Below are 17672 nucleotides of genomic sequence, written 5' to 3'. Positions count from 1 at the left end.
ATTGGCTGGAGAAATGAACTTGAAAAGTTGAGTCAGCAAAAATTGGATCACTGATCTAATTTTTCCTAGCCAACTTTTTTGGTGACTCAACTCATCCAGCGTCTATTCACACGATCCAACTAGTTCATTCAACTCGAGTTGACCCATCAAGCTGAGCCAAAATGTTGGATCGTCTGAAAGAGCCTTAAATCAATAAATATTTTGATTATGAACTACTTTACAGATTGAACTTCTCAGTGAAATCGTTAAAAATTGTTAAGTGATACTTTTTGAAATATTTTAGGCGTATAGTACGCTCAGTTAAAACTTCTGACATTAAAATAACGTGAAACCATGAAAACAAATTTTCCATAAATATAGTAGAAGTGTAAAACGTGATGGAATTTTTTTAGGCGAGTTGAGGTGATAACTTTAATTTTGAAAGGAAGGTTAAGTAATACTAATATCGCCTATTTTTCTCCAAAGCGATGAAAAATAGGCGAAACTCGATTGGCAATCCTTTCAGGCCATGAGAACGTTGACGGAAATATTTCATTGATGTTAATAGACCTATTTTTGACCTACAATATAAACGACTTTGAAGAATGTTTTTTTTTAGAACTCCCGGCGAAATGAAATGTTAAATTCGGAAAAAAAGCAGTCCCTTTGAAATTCCTTTCAATCTGAAACTAAATTTATTACTAGGATTGAAAAGCACAAATAAAACGGAAAAGAAATTCATGACGAAAATGGGAAATTCCGGGGCAGTCTCGAAATTTAATCATTTTCGTATAATCATTTCTAATCCCTTTCGACGTTTTTTTATTCATTCATTCATTCCTAAACTTATTATTTAACGTCGATAATGAAGTTACGTTTCTGCTTCGTGCGCTACGGAGTACGTAATTTGGCTCTTTTGAGAAACTTAAAAAAAAGAACCAATTCGGGAAATATTAAATCGACTTTTCCTTTCGAAAAAGACTAATTCCTTCCTAGCACGCGAATTTCTTGAGTTGAAAAGAGCGGTGGGTTGGTCTTCTTCTGTGTAAGAATAAAGAAAATATGTTGACCTAAATGTATTCCAAATTTCGCTACCGGATGGTAACGTTTCCAGAACGAGGGATTCGGGAAATTGAAAAATATTAGACGCCTTTGCCATAGTGACAAGGTAAAGTAAGACCATTTTATTTCAATATAACCATGAATTTTTGTAATATTTGTTACAAATCTAACGGGGAAGTTCCAGGAGAAATTCAATGTGGAATATTTCAAAACATATTTATTTATTCTCTTTAAATCGCAGTACTGCCAATGGAAGAAATAGTTATGGCAAATTGCAGACTCGCTTAACTGTTTTGTTAATAAGAAGAATGCGTTTGATTTATTTAGTAGTTATCAATAGGGATAGATGTAATTATGGAAGCAGGAATGGAGAATGGCTAGACTTTACTTCAGTCCTACTCATAGATCAGTATAGAGCCCCTCCCTCTAACACGTAACGAAGAGTTTAAATTATCTTATTGGCTCACTTAAACTACGTTTTGGTGACGTTGCTGACGGGGACGGTGAAAAATACGTTAGTTCTTTTTACCTCTGTCGTTATGACCCGCCTCTTCTTTCATACCTCCCCTCCGTCCCGTGGAAGGGGGTCCGGGCCTTTAACGCGCGCCTAGATCACTCTGTTCTCCATTCCTGCTTCTAAAATTGCTTCTATCCCTGATATGAAATATTGCCTAAAAAGACGTGCAATTAAAATTGAATATTGAAATTTGCGGATTTGCAGCCAAATTATTTTTACCATGCACGAAGACATTTTTTTTAGAAATATATTTCATGTTTGAAAGATATTTTCTCAGAAGTTTCGAATTTGAAATTAAAATATGTAGTGGTAAAACGCAAAGTGGTAAGCTAGAACTACAAAAAAAAAGATAGGATACTTTTTGCATCTAAGTACTATTGTTTTCATTACCTTCATTTGTTTTTGTAAGAAACAATCCGATTTTAATGAGTTATATGATATGTTTATTTCAAGCTATATTTTAAATTTCGTCTTGCGATCTGCATGCAAGAAACAGAAATTACAAATGTCATTTTCCCTTCGCTGTTAGTAATCTGCCGACATGGAAGTCTCTGAAGAGTGAAGTAATATATTTTCGAGGAAATCTTCATTACTTCGACGATAGTATAAATCTACTTAAAATTCCAACAACAAACAAACGACAAAAGATAACAGTTGCAAGCTATTCCAAACACTCTAGAACAGCATTAACATTTTTTTTTTCTTTTTGAATAATCTAAAATTTATTAAAGCCACTTTGGAAAAAGATTACTCGTGCTTTTAAAGTTATAGTTAGTAAACAGAACGACCGACCTCATTAAATTTTCACGCTGCTTTTCCGTTAATACGTTATAAAATGTAAGCTGGTGAATTAAGGAATCTTTTAAGGCGTAAAGACTGGCACTAAAAAAGCATAAAGCGAAGCAATTATATTTAAGATGTGCCGTAAAAATAAAAACTGGCGAATAATAATAATAACAAGAAAAAAACCAAGGAATATAATAGAAATTTTTAAAAAAGAAATAATAGTGAAAAAATAACTTTAAGGAAGATAAAAAAGTTAAAAGTTATTACAGTCGCTTATCTCTGTTTATTCTGGAAAACGGAGGCATTTATCTCGGAAACCCCCCCCCCTCTCTTTCCGCAAACCTTAAAAACCTTATAAGTAAAGAAAATAAAGATTATACAGATTTTTTCCTTTTGCCATCTTAAGAATTCAATTCAGCTAAGGCCTGGGAATATACAATAGACGATATAATATCAACATGACCAAGAGTAAATAAAGGATTGCAGTATTCGCGGGTCTCCAGATAAAGTTCGAAAAATGTCTAGGACAGCTTCGCAGCCACTACTGAGACTGTAGTACAAATTAGAGTATCTTTAGACCTAGTAGCGTCAATGGGCTAAAACATTACGTCAAAGTCCCGTTTTTTCGGAAAATGAAATGTAACGCATCCTGTTTTCTTTTATTAGCTATAGATGGCGCTATTTAAAACAAACGATTAACGTCCGCATGGTTCACTTTGTTCACAGAAACAGGAACTGAGTTGGAGCCACCTAAGATGATGATATATCCCAGTTGTTAGGATTGCCTACCCTACATTTTACCATAGAAATGGTATATTTCCCACGCCGGTGTTTGTGGGGCAAAGATGACTTTTTAGTGTAGAACCAGTATTGCAGAGTTGCACACTGCTGATTTTCTGATATTTCACGTCCATGTTTTTATTTTCTTAAACTAAAACTGTCCATGCATATAAACACACTATTAGAACTTTGTTTATCTGTTACTTTAAGCCCTTTTTACAAACTTGCAACAGTTTCGGCGCATTAATACATAAATTCAAACTTAATATGAACACGGTAGTCGAGAGAGCAATTTGGTTAGTTTTTCCGGGGCCTGAATTTTCTAGGGGTCCCGGGCCGCTTGTAGGGCTGTCTTCATGGAGGCCCACGATTTCTTCATTTTCCCAGGGGCCCGAAAACTCTCTCGACGGCCCTAAATATGAAAGAAAGTAGCGTTTGTCAAGAGCGCAGAAAGTGGGGTGTAGTTCTTTTCAAGGACCAGAGAGAGAAAAGAAATCATGAAATGGTCTCAACGTGAAGAGGACTTCCAAACGTGCATTGTTGAACCTCGTCTGATTATCCTAAATCTGGAACTTCATACTATCTTCTTGTAATTATTCGCAATTTTTTGTACAAAGTAATTAATACATAATTAACTGGTTAAGTGTAATCATCGGACTTCCTGAAACAATTAAACCATTTAGGAACTTAAATCTCGTTTACTAAAAAAGAATTTCTGCCTTAATGACGTCATTACGTAATTCTTTCGTTGTCTCCAGTTTAAGAACTGCTCAGCAGTCGTCATATTTACGACAATCTAAGACATTACATTTACACCACGACTAGACGATGTCAATCTTTCGGAGAACTACGTGACTCGACGTGTATTCATCATCGAAATTTAGTCCTTTTTTATCTCTGGTCCTTGATACAATCCTCTGTACTGTTCTACCTTTGTTCTCGATAGTCTTATCCTACTCTAACTGGCGAGTTCTCTTATTTCTACGTGGTAAGAATATATTAGATTTTCTTCTGCCAAAATCGTTACTCGCGCACCTTAAAAACGCGATATTCTAGCTGTAACAGTAGTCTAGAATGGCGCGTTACACGTAAGGGGGAGTAGTTTAACGACTAACGATTTATAGCGGTCGTTTCGAGGGTTTTTAAAAGTCTAGCCTTTCATGATCTTTGTGGTTAAATGGGTCGCGCTCGTCACGAAACCTCCATTACATTAAGGGCATTTCCACTTACCTTTTCATTTACGTAAATCATAGTTATAGTATACACGGTCTTGGTATAATTCTCAAACAAAGGGTAAACTGTCTTTTGAGCTGTTATTTTTGTCAATCAAGTTGGTCAAAAGAAAATATACATACTTAAGGAATCGGCGAAACCAAAAATAGAAGCTTTATAGCGAGGAAGACTTTATTACTAGAGATGCGAGTCGTTCGAAAATTACCAGAAATTTATCCAAAAGCACCATTAATTAAAGTAATTTTACAATGGTAATTACCAAAGATTTTAAAAATTTTGTCGTTCAAATTCAAAGCACTTTTTGATTAAAACTGTACTGAAGGGTAAGATTTTAATTATACTTTCAATTGAACAGATGTTAATTCATTATACTGAAAATGACGTAGGTGAATTGTCCTATTGTTAGCTTTATGTAATTATTCCTTACTTTTCGTTTCATTATTTTGACCCACGATGATGAAGAAAATGATAAAAAAAGAGAAGTGAAAAACTGGTTAGGAAAAGGGAACTTAAATGAATTTTAAATAGAGATCTAGTTCATTTTAGAGAAATTCTTACTACATGGGATGGTTATGCTCCCTTTAGTGGTGGTATTACGACACCAGATGTGGCACTTTCATAGAATTGGTACAGTTGAAATACGTAAAAAGAATGAAGAGCATGCAGATAGACTTAAGGCTCATTTTCAGGTCGAAATTAAAAGTACGGCTTTTACTTTAAAAGTTTCATTGTATAAAATTCTTGAAATTTAAGAGAAGATTTTTCGGTTTATTCAGACAATAAGCAGTAAATAGTCTTTGGGTCAACTGGTGTGAAATATCTCTATGGTATTTTTTATGAAAAAAGTAGTATTTTTTATGAAAAAAGTAGTATTTTTTATGAAAAAGTAGTATTTTTTATGAAAAAAGTAGTATTTTTTATGAAAAAAGTAGTATTTTTTTATGAAAAAAGTAGTATTTTTTATGAAAAAGTAGTATTTTTTATGAAAAAGTAGTATTTTTTATGAAAAAAGTAGTATTTTTTATGAAAAAAGTAGTATTTTTCAAGGCTCATAAAACGGTGCTTAATTAGGGTTAGATCATAGAGCTAAAATGCCAACGTTCTAGAATAAAAGGCTTAAGGTAAAGGAGTTTCGAATACACCTTTAAGAACTCAAGCAAACCACTTCCAACTATAACCTTCCTTTAGTGTTACTGACATATATTATATAGTCTTCTCGATTTCAGCAATGCATACAATCAGGAACCGATACCATAACTTGGAATCCATAATTGGGCCGTTTTGTGAGGTAATGATTGGGGTAAAAGGGGGCTGGGCCTAATTGACGCTTCGAAAACGTCAGTTATGACGTCATGAGAAGCGTATATGCAGTAGATTTTTTTCCCTCCTACAGTTGGAACTGTAGTACCGGAAATCGCGTGTGTGTGTCGGCTCAGCTGCTGTAGAAACGTTCTTCTAAGTTTCCATCTTATTCTAGAAGAATGTCGGTCAAAGAAAAAAATAAAATTTTGAAGATAATTGAAGGGAAATTAAATCAAGTTGTGTTAGAGACTGTAATTTTTGAAGCTAACAATTCACTTGAAAACGGAATTTTCAATTTAAAAACTGAGGTTCAAATCGCTTTAGCCTCTATCAAGACAAGGCTTAGGGACTTCGAAAATTTGAGTAAAGCGCTTTGGCAAAAATGCATTAAAAATTATTGCGGAAATAAAAAGAAAGCATCATTTTTAAGGGAGTGGTATGCCACGAACTCCTATATTTTGGAAAAATCTCTCCAGTTTGTAGATAAGGTCTTAGCAAAATGTAAGTACACTACTTAATAGTCCTTTGATTGTTCCTCGAAAATTATTACATTTTTGCGTTTATAGACAGAGTATCTGTAGGAGCAACGAAAGATGATTTGCGTGAGACAATACTGTGCAATTTGGAATTAGAAATGGAATCTAACGGTATAAACTTTAAAATGAATTATGCCGTAAACATAAATTAAGACTAGGCCTATATTAATAAGATGTTGATAATATTCCCTAGATGAAGTCACTCAGGTTGACAACAATGTTATGGAATGCTTAATTCTATTGTGGGCAGACCAGAATTTCTTAGGCATACCGCAAAAAGACTTTGTGGATGTATTTCATCTGCTGGCTAGAGGAGTGCTAGAATATCTGATCCGCATGTCTTCAGTTTTTATGGAAGAATTTAACAAAAAAGCCACTGAATTTGAGCCTTTTAAATTTGAAGAGTCTGACGTTCCAAGTTAGTGTCTAATGTTAATAATTAAGTAAGGCTTGCAAACAAATAATGTTTTGGGTTATTTTTAGACTTCAAAGATCTTGATAGCCGGCTAATTTCATTAGGTGGAGGTGGGCTTTGCTTATTGCAAAGAAAATTTGAAAAAGAGCTAACTCAGCCAACCAAAAGGGGGAAGGCGTTACTCATGCTCAAGATTGTCAAAAAAATATACCTCAAACCAGACGAGAAGGGAGATAACTTACCAAATGATCTGAAATCTAGAGATAAGGGCTTTTTGTACTTCCTGAAACCGCAGTTTAGCAAGTTCCTATTTTTCTTTGATTGTTTAGTCAAACATCATTTCAACTCACTTTCACGTAAAGATCTCACGGTTAGTAAACTAGAAATGCTTAATTACAAAACCCAATGGACTATTAAATAAATTTCTCTCCAAAATTCAAACTACGAGTAAGTAATCGCTCGTAGAAATTTAAGGGATATTAAGCATATCACGCGGATATCCTGTATATTAAATCTCCTTATCCCATTTCACTATTGTGAATACTCACTCTTAGTTCAAACTTGGACTTATAATTTATTTAACTATGTATATTTTCATCAACCTGGTAAAATAATGAAATTTATCAAATATTTGGTTTAATTTTATAGGCTATCTGGCCCAACGTGACAGAAAATTTCGAACTACAACAAGTTCTTTTTAAAGAACTAAGGACACTCGTACCAAATGATCCTCTAATCGAGGAATTTGGGAGGAAATTAATAAAAAAAATGATGAACGCTCGCTTTGGTGATCTAGTCCACTCTCATTTTAAAGACAATGAAAACAAGAGTTTAGGAAAGGGAGGTGCAATGCTCAGGGATGAGTTATTTCAACTTAATACCACTAAAAAATCAAAGAAAAAATACTCAAATCCAAAAAATAAATCAAATGAAACTCTACCTTGTAAAGTCAAACCCACAAAAACCAAAACAAAGCCATTGGCAATTAAAAAAGTAACAACTAAAAAGAGAGCTACCAAAGGCCTGAAAACAATTGAAGTATGTGCCACCCTTAAAAAACCCGCCTTATGTGATGGGAAAAACTGTGATAATGTCCAAGCCACGCCAAAAAGTCAATCACTCCCTATTTCGCCAACTGTGATAACCCCTGCAGTCACTAATTCAGGTTTGGGGCTCTCACATTCGAATAAACAGCTGACTAATCACGGTCAACTAACTCCGATAAAAAAGAAGAATACGCAACCAGCAATCCCTAGAAATTTATTTTCTAGTCGAGGCAAGAGAAGTGCTAAAATTCCTTGTGCCATACCAAAAAAAACAGCGAGGATTACCTCGTGTGATGATAAAGATTGTGATAATGACCAAACCCTATCAAAGAGTCAAACACTCCCTATTTCGCCATCTGTGATATCCCCTGCCGTCACTAATTCAAGTTTGGAGCTCTCACATTTGAATAAACAGCTGACTAGTCACAGTCAACTAACTCCGTTAAAAAAGAAGCATACGCAACTTTCTAGTCGACGCAAGAGAAGTGCTAAGATTCCTTGTGCCATCCAAAAAAAAAAAACAGCGAGGATTACCTCACGTGATGATAAAGATTGTGATAATAACGAAACCCTGACAAAGAGTCAAACACTCCCTACTTTGCAAACTGTGATATCCCCAGTTCCTAGTTCAAGAAGAGCGCACACTGTTTCAAAGGCACAATTGGCAACTCACAGTGAACAACCTCCCAGGTTTATGAAACTTGCAAGCCCTAAACTTGTATTTTCTAGTCGAGCAAAGAGAAACACTAAGCCTCCAAAGAAATTGAACTTGTGATTTTATGTGTAATAAAAAAGGTTTAATCAGCCAAAGTTCAAGATATTATTCGTTTTTTTCTTTCTTTTTTGAGTCTTTCAATTTTTTTTTCAAATCCAGTTCAGCGATGGCAAGAGGAACTCCCCTGTATTGGTCTTTGGTTTTTTGACCATGAATGTCTTTTTTCATGATGAGGTTTCTTTGGGCATGAGCGTAGTTTGTTCCTGATAATTTACTAGCTGTGGAATACCGCATTTGCCCAAAAACACTTTCAATGGCACTGCCATTAATTCGCACAGGCAAGATAAAATTATCCGGATAATCACTGAGGAAATCATTGGCAAAATTAATGAATCCAAAAACAGTGACTCGCAATAAATCCCAGGTTTGCCAGGATAAAAATTTCTTTTGGGATGGAGAGTCAGGTTGGAATTCGCTATCGGCATCTGTTTTTGGGAAAATAATTTGTTTCATATTTTAAACGGATTTTCATTCCCAATTTCAAACTACCTCACCTAAAATTCCATCGAGCCAATTCTTGAAGAAGGTGTAGCCAGCCATCATTGACTCAACTACAGAATGATCAGACAATTCTACCCCTTTGTTGTTGCACAATAATCCATCCTCGAAAATCATTTTAGTATGACGAAGGTACTCTCTTGTCATCAATATCTCATCAGCATTAGGAGGCGGGGGCTTATTTTCTGGTTGCGCAATGCTTATAAGAGCAGTAAGCATCTGTTCTTGCTGTTAGGAAAATTATAAAATGTCAGGTTTTTTTTAAAGGGAGGATAAAGAGGAAAATCAAATGTTTTTTATTGATCCCATTAATTATTTCGAAATTTTTTTTTGTTTCTATATGCAGAGAAGTCTTATAATTAGTACAAAAATTGGTAAAAATCGGTTGATGTTCCCCGTTATTAAAGAATCCTCCGCCTGAGAACAAACACTTCTCAAGAGTCATCCTCAAGCGAAGAGTTAACTTAATTAAAACATCTTCGCGCAAGCTACCTGCATAATCTTGGCCGGTTTTGTTAAGTTGTGTTAATAACTTGACATTAAATACTATAGTTTAAGTTTAAAAGATACTTTATTCTGGACTCGACTGTACAGCATGCTAGCTAGCTCATGACTGACTGCCCTATCCCGTTATGCCATATGAGGTTACCTCGTGAGATCAAAGTCCTTTACCACGTCATAGCTCCCCATTGGCTAACCCAATTCTGACCTCTGACCTCATTATAACATCCTTCCTTTCTAGTAATAATTTAAAAGTCTAACAAATAAAAACAACCTGTCTAGTAATAATTTTAAAAGTTTAACAAAACAAAACAGAGAATAAAACAGCCTGTTTTTTAAACTAAGCACTTATTAATTGTTCGTTAATTTGGCGAGTATCTTTGTGGAGGTCGACGTACTCTTGAATCATGTTTTCTTTCTTGTTGATTGTTTATTTGTTTGGGTATAGTTTCTTCTTGTATGGGCTGTTGCGGGAAGGGTTGCCGATAGGGAATAAAAGGTGAGTTTCCGGGTATTGTAGTTCTGGTGAACTGTGTTCCGATTGGTTCAATTCTTGGTGTAAGCGAGGTTTGTTGTTGAATGCGATTATGAATCTGGAATGTCTTCGGAACAGTAGGTACTTGTTGAGGTTCCAGGATATTTTGAATTGTGACCGCTACTTCATCTCGAGTTGGTTCAGGTTGTGGTGGTGTTATAAGGGTTGTGTGGTTCTGTGCTGAACTTGGTGGTTGCGTTTGTTGTGATTGTGGATTTTGATATTGTTGCTGAACACGAGTCTGGTGTGTTGATTGTTGATTCTGTCCTGGATGTTGCTGAACACGAGTCTGGTGCGTTGATTGTTGGTTCTGTCCTGGAAATTGTCCAATCCTTGCTGTGGCGTTATGGTACATCGGTATCTGAATTCTAGCCGTTATTGGTTTTATAGTAGGGTTAGTTTTCGTTTGACTATAGTCCGGACGCAGATGTATTCTGTTTCGACGGAAGTTTTGACCTTTCGCTGTCAGAATGTGATATGATTGTGGTTCTTGAGCATGTGCAATTATTCTTGCGGGTAACCATGTACGGGGTGCCGCGTAGTAACGAACCTTCTGACCAATATATAAAGGTGGTAATGATGAACGATGATTTGATTGGCGTATCATGTTTGCGTTATTGTCTCGCAACCCTGCATCAATGCGTCTTGTAGGATAGTGTGGTTTCAATTTATCTATGTGCGTTGTTAATGGCGTACGTAAACGCCGTCCCATCAGCATTTCGGCCGGAGATAAACCATTACTTTTGGGAGTTGTCCGGTACTCCATTAGGACATAGTGTAAGTCTCTCCCTTCTTGTTGTGCCTTGTGAAGAGAATTTTTTATGGTTTGTACGGCTCTTTCGGACATTCCATTAGATTGTGGGAAGTATGGACTTGATGTAACGTGATCGACATGCCATTGTTGAAGGAATTCTTTGAATTGAAGAGAATTAAAGGGTGGACCGTTATCAGATACCAATCGTTGAGGTGCTCCATGCCTTGCGAATTGTGGATTCATGAAATTTATGATGGCTTGTGCGTTGGTCAGTCTTAGTTCTTTAGCTTCGATATATTTTGAATAGTAGTCTATCATTAAGATTATAGGCTTGGAATTGACTTGAAAGAGATCAGTCCCTACAGTTTGCCAGGGATATTGTGGTATGCTATGAGGTGTTAGTGGCTGTTTCTTATTCATCGGGTCTCTACTGCGACAGATTGTGCAGTTTTGAACATATGATGTAATGTCGGCAATCATGTTCGGCCAGAAAACGTGTTGTTTGGCCCTGGCAATTGATGCGTTAATCCCGTGATGGGCGCCGTGAACTTGGTTTAATAAATCTTGCTGAAGAGCTTTAGGCACCAACAGGTTTGTCCCTCTGTATAATAATCCATCTTCTTCATGAAGTTCTGTTTGATATTGCCAAAATGTAGTGGCCTCTGGAGTCAGTTGATTTCGATATTTTGGCCAGCCATCTGTAATATATTCGCGGATTTGGGCTAAGACTGGGTCGTGATCAGTTGCAGTCTTGTATTTGTCCAGTGCGCATGTATGTAACGTTGTTATAGTGTAGACTGCTGTATGTGGGCCATCCAATATGTCAGTGTTTATTTGGCAGTCCGTTAGAGGTTCCCTGGATAAAGCGTCGGCCACATACATCCTGCTTCCAGGAACATAAACCAGCTTAGGGTTATATCTGAAGAAACGCAGAAGTAAGCGTTGAAGTCGTGGAGACAATAGAGTCATTGGTTTCTTTACAATTGCCAGGAGCGGACTATGGTCAGTTTCTACTGTTACTTGGGTGCCTGCAATATAAAAATCAAAATGTTCACATGCGTGAATAACGGCAAGAAACTCTTTCTCAATCTGCGCATATCTTGATTGTGTATCGGTAAAAGTCGTGGATGTATATGCGATGGGCTTGTTGTCTTGCATTAATACTGCACCAACTCCGTGCTGACTGGCATCTGTAGAGATAACGTTTGGTAGTTTAGGGTCGTAAAATTGAAGTACTGGTGCTGATGAAATACTTGTCTTCAGCGAGTCGTAGTGTCTTTGGTGTGTTGATGTCCATTCATAGAGTACATCCGGTTTAAGTAGGTCTCTGAGTGGTGCCGTGTCTTCGGCGTATGTTGGAATGAAACGGCATATATAATTTACCATGCCTAAGAAACGTTGAAGTGTTTTCTTATCCTGAGGCGGTGCGAGTGAGCAAATGGCTTCAACTTTCCTAGGGTCCACATGGATTCCTTCATTTGTGATCAGGTGTCCAAGATAGGTGATGCGTGATACCGCAAGTTGCATTTTTCGTTTACTGAATCGTAAATTATATTGTTTGGCACGTTCTAGGATGCTATGAAGTACAGTTAAATGAGACTTCATGTCTGACGTTGCTATCAAAAAGTCATCTGTAGAGATGTGGACATTAGGAAATTCGTGAGCGGGGAAAATATCTCGCATCTGACGCTGGAAGACTTCGGTTGCAGTGACGATGCCGTAAGGAAGTCGTTTAAAGCGGTACCGTCCATGTGGCGTCGCGAATGTACAAAGGCGCGAGCTGTTCTCAGTGAGTGGAATTTGCCAAAAGGCACTTTGAGCGTCAAGGACGGTGAATACTGTGCAACCTTTTAGTTCCGCAAAGATTTCTTGCGTGGTTGGTAAAGGATAGGGTTCTCTTCTTATGGCACCATTTAAATTCCGGGGATCCAGACAAATACGAACTTCCTGAGTCGAGTCAGCTTTAGGTAGTTTTGTTGGCTTCGGTACGACTACGATAGGGTGAACCCAATCAGTTGGTTCATTAACAGGAACTATAATACCAAGGTTCAACATACGATCCAGTTCCTTGTGCGTAGCTTCACGATATGCATGAGGGATCTTATGACATGCTGATGCAATAGGTACAATGTTGGGTTTTAATTTGATGTCATATTCAGCCGGTAGCTTACCAACAGTATCGAAGATCATATGATATTGATCAATGAGTTCTGTCGCTGTGCCAGTATTTATAGTGGATCGTGTTGTTGCGATATCTTTGGGCTGAGTTCCTATGAAGGTTGCATGAGTGTGTGCGGTGTTGGGTCTTATTTGTGGTGGCGGACCCAATGGTGTGGAAGTGTGTTGTATTAGCCCCAGTTGTTGTGATGTAACGGCTCCAAGAATGGGTACATGGTTGTGTGACGTAACGTAGAAAGGGCAATTTGGTAGGTAGGCGGTGCCCGACATGCTAGGAAGATCAACAACGCCATCAATAGGAATTGAGTGTCCGGAATAGGAGGAAACGGTGTAGAGTGGTTGACGTAGAGGGGGCTGGTATGGTAGAGAATTGTATATCCCTCTTGATATTAGATTCACTTGAGAGCCAGTATCTAGCTTGAATCTATGTCGAGTGTTAAATAGATAAAGTTCGTCATATAATTCATCACCAGGGTTATTGCATCTGAATGTAGCGGCAGTCGAAAGACATGTCAGATCCGTGGTGGGTGAAGTTGAGTGACGCTGTCGAGGATGAATACTGATGCTATACGTAGTGTATGTTTGATCTTCATGTTGGAAATCTTGGTAATACTGATCAGTTTCGTCAAAGGATGAGAATTGGTCATTTGAGTCGTCCATTTCGATGGGATATGTTTGTAGACTGTAGGTTGAGCGGCATGAGGTAGCCCAGTGACCCTTACGTTGGCATTTCAAACATTTGGAATTTCTGGCTGGGCATGATTGATATCGATGCTGCGTGTTGCAATTTTGGCAAGGTCGTGTCGTACGTTGAGGGTCGGATTGATAATTGGAACGATGAGAGCTTTGAGAGTTTGGGTCACTGCGGTGAAATGGTGGACGTTGATAATTAGCAGTATTGCCGCGAGAAGAATACCGTTGCAATTCTTGTGATTGTTGATTGTGTCTAAAGCGCGGTCTTATTGTGGATCTGTGTCGATTAAGAGCATCCACAGTGAATTCTTTTGCTGCCGAAGGCTGTGTTGTGGTAGTAGACATGGCACGAGCCTGAGAATTGGTGATTTCATGCGCCTTACACATGATTATTGCAGTGTCTAAGTCCAGAGCATTGCCCTTATTTAGTAGTTGTAGTCTGAGCTCTTCATTCTGGATGCCAGCGACGATCATAGTGCGTAACAAAGGATTTTGTTGAGGTCCGAGATTGCATGCTTGGGCCTTGGTCTTCAAGTCAGTGTAGAATTCGTCAAAAGTTTGTGTAGGGCTTTGTCGAGACGTAATAAAAGCGTATTGATGAAATACCTCTGTTTGATAAGGTGCATAATAGAGATCAAATGCAGCAAGTATTATAGGCACTGTGCGATCATCCCCTGTTTCAGGTATCTCCAATGTATGATATATACGGCGTCCAGCGGCTCCTAGTATGTGGAGGAAAGTGGCTACTTGAGTAGGAACAGTTTCTCTATTTAGTTTGGCAGCGGCAGCAAAATAACCGAACTCCTCTTTATAAGTTTTCCAAGACGAAGCGGGATCTATCCCTGGTTCGAAAGCTTTAGGGCAAGTGATGGAGGCCATAGTAAAGTGGGCCTTGGCAAGTGAATCAGCAGACAAAAGCGAGTGAGTGAGCAAACGAGGCGTGTGAAATGGCGATCAACTCTATCACCATGTTAAGTTGTGTTAATAACTTGACATTAAATACTATAGTTTAAGTTTAAAAGATACTTTATTCTGGACTCGACTGTACAGCATGCTAGCTAGCTCATGACTGACTGCCCTATCCCGTTATGCCATATGAGGTTACCTCGTGAGATCAAAGTCCTTTACCACGTCATAGCTCCCCATTGGCTAACCCAATTCTGACCTCTGACCTCATTATAACAGGTTTCACGTTTAACCTCGTCCAAGAGTCTCTCTCCACAAATGATTTAATTAATCCCTTAACTCTCCTGGCCTCCCCTCTTTTAGATCGGGCAATTTCTTCATTGTAAACTTGCAAAATAGCATTCCATCCAAATTGAATTGATTCAATTTCAAAAAGTTTAGAGCCTTTGGGTTTAGATGAGTAAAGCGCCGCTATCATACTTTTAAGCTAAAGAGAAATGCAATACAGTACAGTCAGGAATTCATTAAGTATTTATAGTGTCGGAAAGAATCAGTTATCATACTTGATGCGAAGGACAGATTATGAAGTGTATTTTACGGAAAGGCTTAAACGGATGTTGAAATGATGGTTTGATATCATGGTTACGGCATCCAAATTCATCAACTTCGTATCCAAAACAGCCTTTTACACACATTAATTCCTTAATGACGCTTAAGTTGGTTGAAGCACCGTCACAAACTAGGGCTCTTACTTGGAAGTCATTTAATTCAAAGAGCTGAATGACGTCAAAAATGCAACCGATTAGGGCCTGTATAAAACAAGAAAACAAATTTAAAATACTTAAATATTTGCAATACCAATTTAATATTACATCTTTTTTAATTGGTCCAGTAGACGTGATGTAGGGACCCATTACGTCAAAGTGAAATGACGCATCACGCCAGTAAAATTGCAAAATATAATCCGTGGCTTTCTGGGAATCTTCGTCACCTTTCAGACTTGCGTAAATGTCTGTAAGCATTCCATATTCCTCTGGTCTCATTGATAAACCTTGGAGCTCATTATTGCTTGAGTTCCACATAATTTTAGAGATCACCCGCACTTCATCAAACACCAAAACACCAGCACCTCGAGGTTCACTCAGCCCCTTTTTCTTTTGTTCTTCCTTCAAACTTTTATAAAGCGCTGCTTGATCTTCGATGTAATCATTGTTCATCCCTGGTTTTTGGAGTCTGGCGGTGGTAAAAATTTTTAAAGAGCTTTCACTAGGTAATTTTAGTATGTTGAATGACTGCAAAGCGGAAAAGGCAGCGGGACTGCGAACATACACGGCCAGAGCTAAGCGATAAGAGATCATCGACCATGAATTTCCCTTAGCTCCTATTTCTACATAAAAGAGGAGTATTTTAATAAAAAGAAGTCAGAATAGTTTTCAAATACCTACTGTTTTTAATTTGATCTTTAAAAAACGCCTGGGTTTGCTCTTGATGAACCCTATGCCTATCAGCGTTCCACACTTGTTTCATAGCACGCGTTACTTGCAAGTCTCCACTTTCTTTCACGATATCATCTAGATTCTTCGTTAACTCCGGATCATTCACTATCGTTTTGACTAACTGTGACATCTCTTTATTTTGTTGCTCCGACAAGACTATCTTCTGTTTTGAAAGTTTAATTTCTAGCGATGAAACTTTCTGTTTGAGGCTTTTATTTCTTTTTATTATGTTCGAAATCCTTTTTTTTGAGCTCCTTGGTGTTAAATAAGCAATGGCTCTTCGTGATCGCTCATCAGTTTTTAGCCGTTTGATTTTTTTTGGTGTGCATGTATTATCGCCTGGTTCAGTTTCTCTAGCTTGTGATAGTTTTCGTTTAGTCTTGTTACGAGCACAGTGTTTGGACAACCAAAAAGAACACTTTTGGCAAAATAATTTATCTTTTGATTGACCAGGTAGTATCAATTTTGTACAATTAGGAGACTCCATCCGATAAAACGGCAATTTAAAAATAACCAAAGAATTTGGCTGGCTACTTTCCGGTTCATTTAAGGACAGTTCATCTTCTGTAAATCCCTCACAAAGGCGGTACAGTCCATACGATGATACTTTTTGCAATAAAGGAATTAAGCTAGGGCATACTTCACATTTGCGTTCTTCATTATCAGCGTTGGAGAGTTTGATAATTGGCCCTATTCTTTCCTTTTCAATTCCGAAAATTTGCAGACTGGCGTTGAGGGTAGTCGCTGATATCACTATCCGCACAGGATTTATGTATGAATTTAATTCACTCCATTCATCGAAATCTTGAATGTTATTGTAGCTAAGCCTAGGCTTCGGATTGCGCGGTAAATGAACCCAACGTTTTCGCGAAATTATAAGCGAGCGAGTACGCAAAACTTTATCGTCATTAAAATCAATTACTTCTAAATCGTCAATCTGAGCTACTGTTAGATTTATGGCAGTTTTTAAAAGAGAAAAAACATAATTACTGTCATTCACCGACTCGCTCGCTGAGGCATCCATTTTTTATTTTCGACTATTGTAAAATTGTTGTCATTAGGGAATCATTGTTGTCATGGCAACGACAGGAAATGCAGTAGTTTTTGTAGCTACTGTAGGATTTTCTAAAACCCAATAAGAATACAGGAAAATTCAAACCGCCGCTGTTACGGCAGATCCCATCATACAAGGAGCTTGAACCCTATCCCTCTTTTACCCCACACAACGCAGCATAGGGTATATGCGCCATTGTGGATTCCTAGTTATGGTATCGGTTCCTGATACAATACAAACAAATAAATAAATAAACAAAAACTACGTGTTTAAATGTATATAAATATGTATATTATCATATTTAATCATAAATTTATGATACAACCCATTTCTTGCAGTTAAAACTGACGTAATCGTACTCCTAAGTAATAATTAGTGAAAATTGAAAAAAAACCATATTACATTTTTAACGCTATTTGATTATCCTTTAAAATTTATAATACTAACTACCTCGTTGAGCCGCGGTAGTTGCAGGCAGTTCTACATTGAAACGGGATAATTATGTGGTGGGAACGTACGTTGCCGTTACGCGTCGATGCAAAGGTTTATATTAAAGGTTGAGGTGAAACAGAGAAAAGTGTAGGCTCGTTTTTATCGTAATTGCCAGGTACTTGACGCTATTATTT

General features: G+C 37.5%; 4 protein-coding genes across 8 annotated transcripts in view; 2 read left to right on the top strand and 2 right to left on the bottom strand.

Moving 5' to 3' along the window:
• The window catches only part of LOC149628466 (lachesin-like), a 251027-nt gene that overhangs the window by 193075 nt on the left and 40280 nt on the right, over positions 1 to 17672 (top strand). The window lies entirely within an intron of this gene.
• On the top strand, positions 5582 to 8477 carry LOC149628469 (uncharacterized). Of its 3 annotated transcripts, none has more exons than XM_089851392.1 (6): positions 5582 to 5645; positions 5751 to 6160; positions 6226 to 6306; positions 6389 to 6613; positions 6679 to 6980; positions 7259 to 8477. In XM_089851392.1, the coding sequence occupies exons 2-6, from the start codon at positions 5839 to 5841 to the stop codon at positions 8429 to 8431; spliced, it is 2103 nt and encodes a 700-aa protein (XP_089707518.1). In that variant the 5' UTR covers positions 5582 to 5645; positions 5751 to 5838; the 3' UTR covers positions 8432 to 8477. The 3 variants fall into 3 exon arrangements, with proteins under 3 accessions (XP_089707518.1, XP_089707517.1, XP_089707519.1); XM_089851393.1 differs by lacking the exon at positions 5582 to 5645 and having other exon boundaries at positions 5885 to 6022; positions 6090 to 6160; XM_089851391.1 differs by having other exon boundaries at positions 5602 to 6160.
• LOC149628468 (uncharacterized) lies at positions 8432 to 9436 on the bottom strand. The gene is made up of 3 exons (XM_089851397.1): positions 9422 to 9436; positions 8926 to 9157; positions 8432 to 8856 (listed from the first exon to the last, which is right to left on the bottom strand). The coding sequence occupies exons 1-3, from the start codon at positions 9425 to 9427 to the stop codon at positions 8477 to 8479; spliced, it is 618 nt and encodes a 205-aa protein (XP_089707523.1). The 5' UTR covers positions 9428 to 9436; the 3' UTR covers positions 8432 to 8476.
• LOC149628467 (uncharacterized) lies at positions 14599 to 17272 on the bottom strand. Of its 3 annotated transcripts, none has more exons than XM_089851395.1 (5): positions 15942 to 17272; positions 15826 to 15883; positions 15369 to 15729; positions 15060 to 15305; positions 14599 to 14983 (listed from the first exon to the last, which is right to left on the bottom strand). In XM_089851395.1, exons 1-5 carry the CDS (start codon positions 17014 to 17016, stop codon positions 14723 to 14725), a joined length of 2001 nt encoding a protein of 666 aa, XP_089707521.1. In that variant the 5' UTR covers positions 17017 to 17272; the 3' UTR covers positions 14599 to 14722. The 3 variants fall into 3 exon arrangements, with proteins under 3 accessions (XP_089707521.1, XP_089707520.1, XP_089707522.1); XM_089851396.1 differs by having other exon boundaries at positions 14841 to 14983; positions 15060 to 15178; positions 15249 to 15305; positions 15369 to 15883; XM_089851394.1 differs by having other exon boundaries at positions 15369 to 15883.

This window comes from Phalangium opilio, unplaced genomic scaffold (assembly GCF_054372755.1).
Source record: "Phalangium opilio isolate 3A_F unplaced genomic scaffold, DU_Popi_V2 ptg000105l_1, whole genome shotgun sequence".
Lineage (NCBI taxonomy): Eukaryota > Metazoa > Arthropoda > Arachnida > Opiliones > Phalangiidae > Phalangium > Phalangium opilio.
This window is presented reverse-complemented; position numbering and strand designations above follow the sequence as displayed.

Bases quoted from the DNA above. Each gene is read 5' to 3' on its own strand.
- LOC149628467 (XM_089851394.1), bottom strand. From the start codon at position 17,016: ATGGATGCCTCAGCGAGCGAGTCGGTGAATGACAGTAATTATGTTTTT. The intron at 15,884-15,941 runs GTAGGTATTTGA...TCTTTTATGTAG, and splicing joins TAAAGATCAAATTAAAAACA to AAATAGGAGCTAAGGGAAAT. The intron at 14,984-15,059 runs GTATGATAACTG...ATTTCTCTTTAG, and splicing joins TAATCTGTCCTTCGCATCAA to CTTAAAAGTATGATAGCGGC.
- LOC149628468 (XM_089851397.1), bottom strand. The intron at 8,857-8,925 runs GTGAGGTAGTTT...TCCCAAAAACAG, and splicing joins TTGGCTCGATGGAATTTTAG to ATGCCGATAGCGAATTCCAA.
- LOC149628469 (XM_089851392.1), top strand. From the start codon at position 5,839: ATGTCGGTCAAAGAAAAAAATAAAATTTTGAAGATAATTGAAGGGAAA. The intron at 6,161-6,225 runs GTAAGTACACTA...TTGCGTTTATAG, and splicing joins AGATAAGGTCTTAGCAAAAT to ACAGAGTATCTGTAGGAGCA. The intron at 6,614-6,678 runs GTTAGTGTCTAA...GGTTATTTTTAG, and splicing joins TGAAGAGTCTGACGTTCCAA to ACTTCAAAGATCTTGATAGC.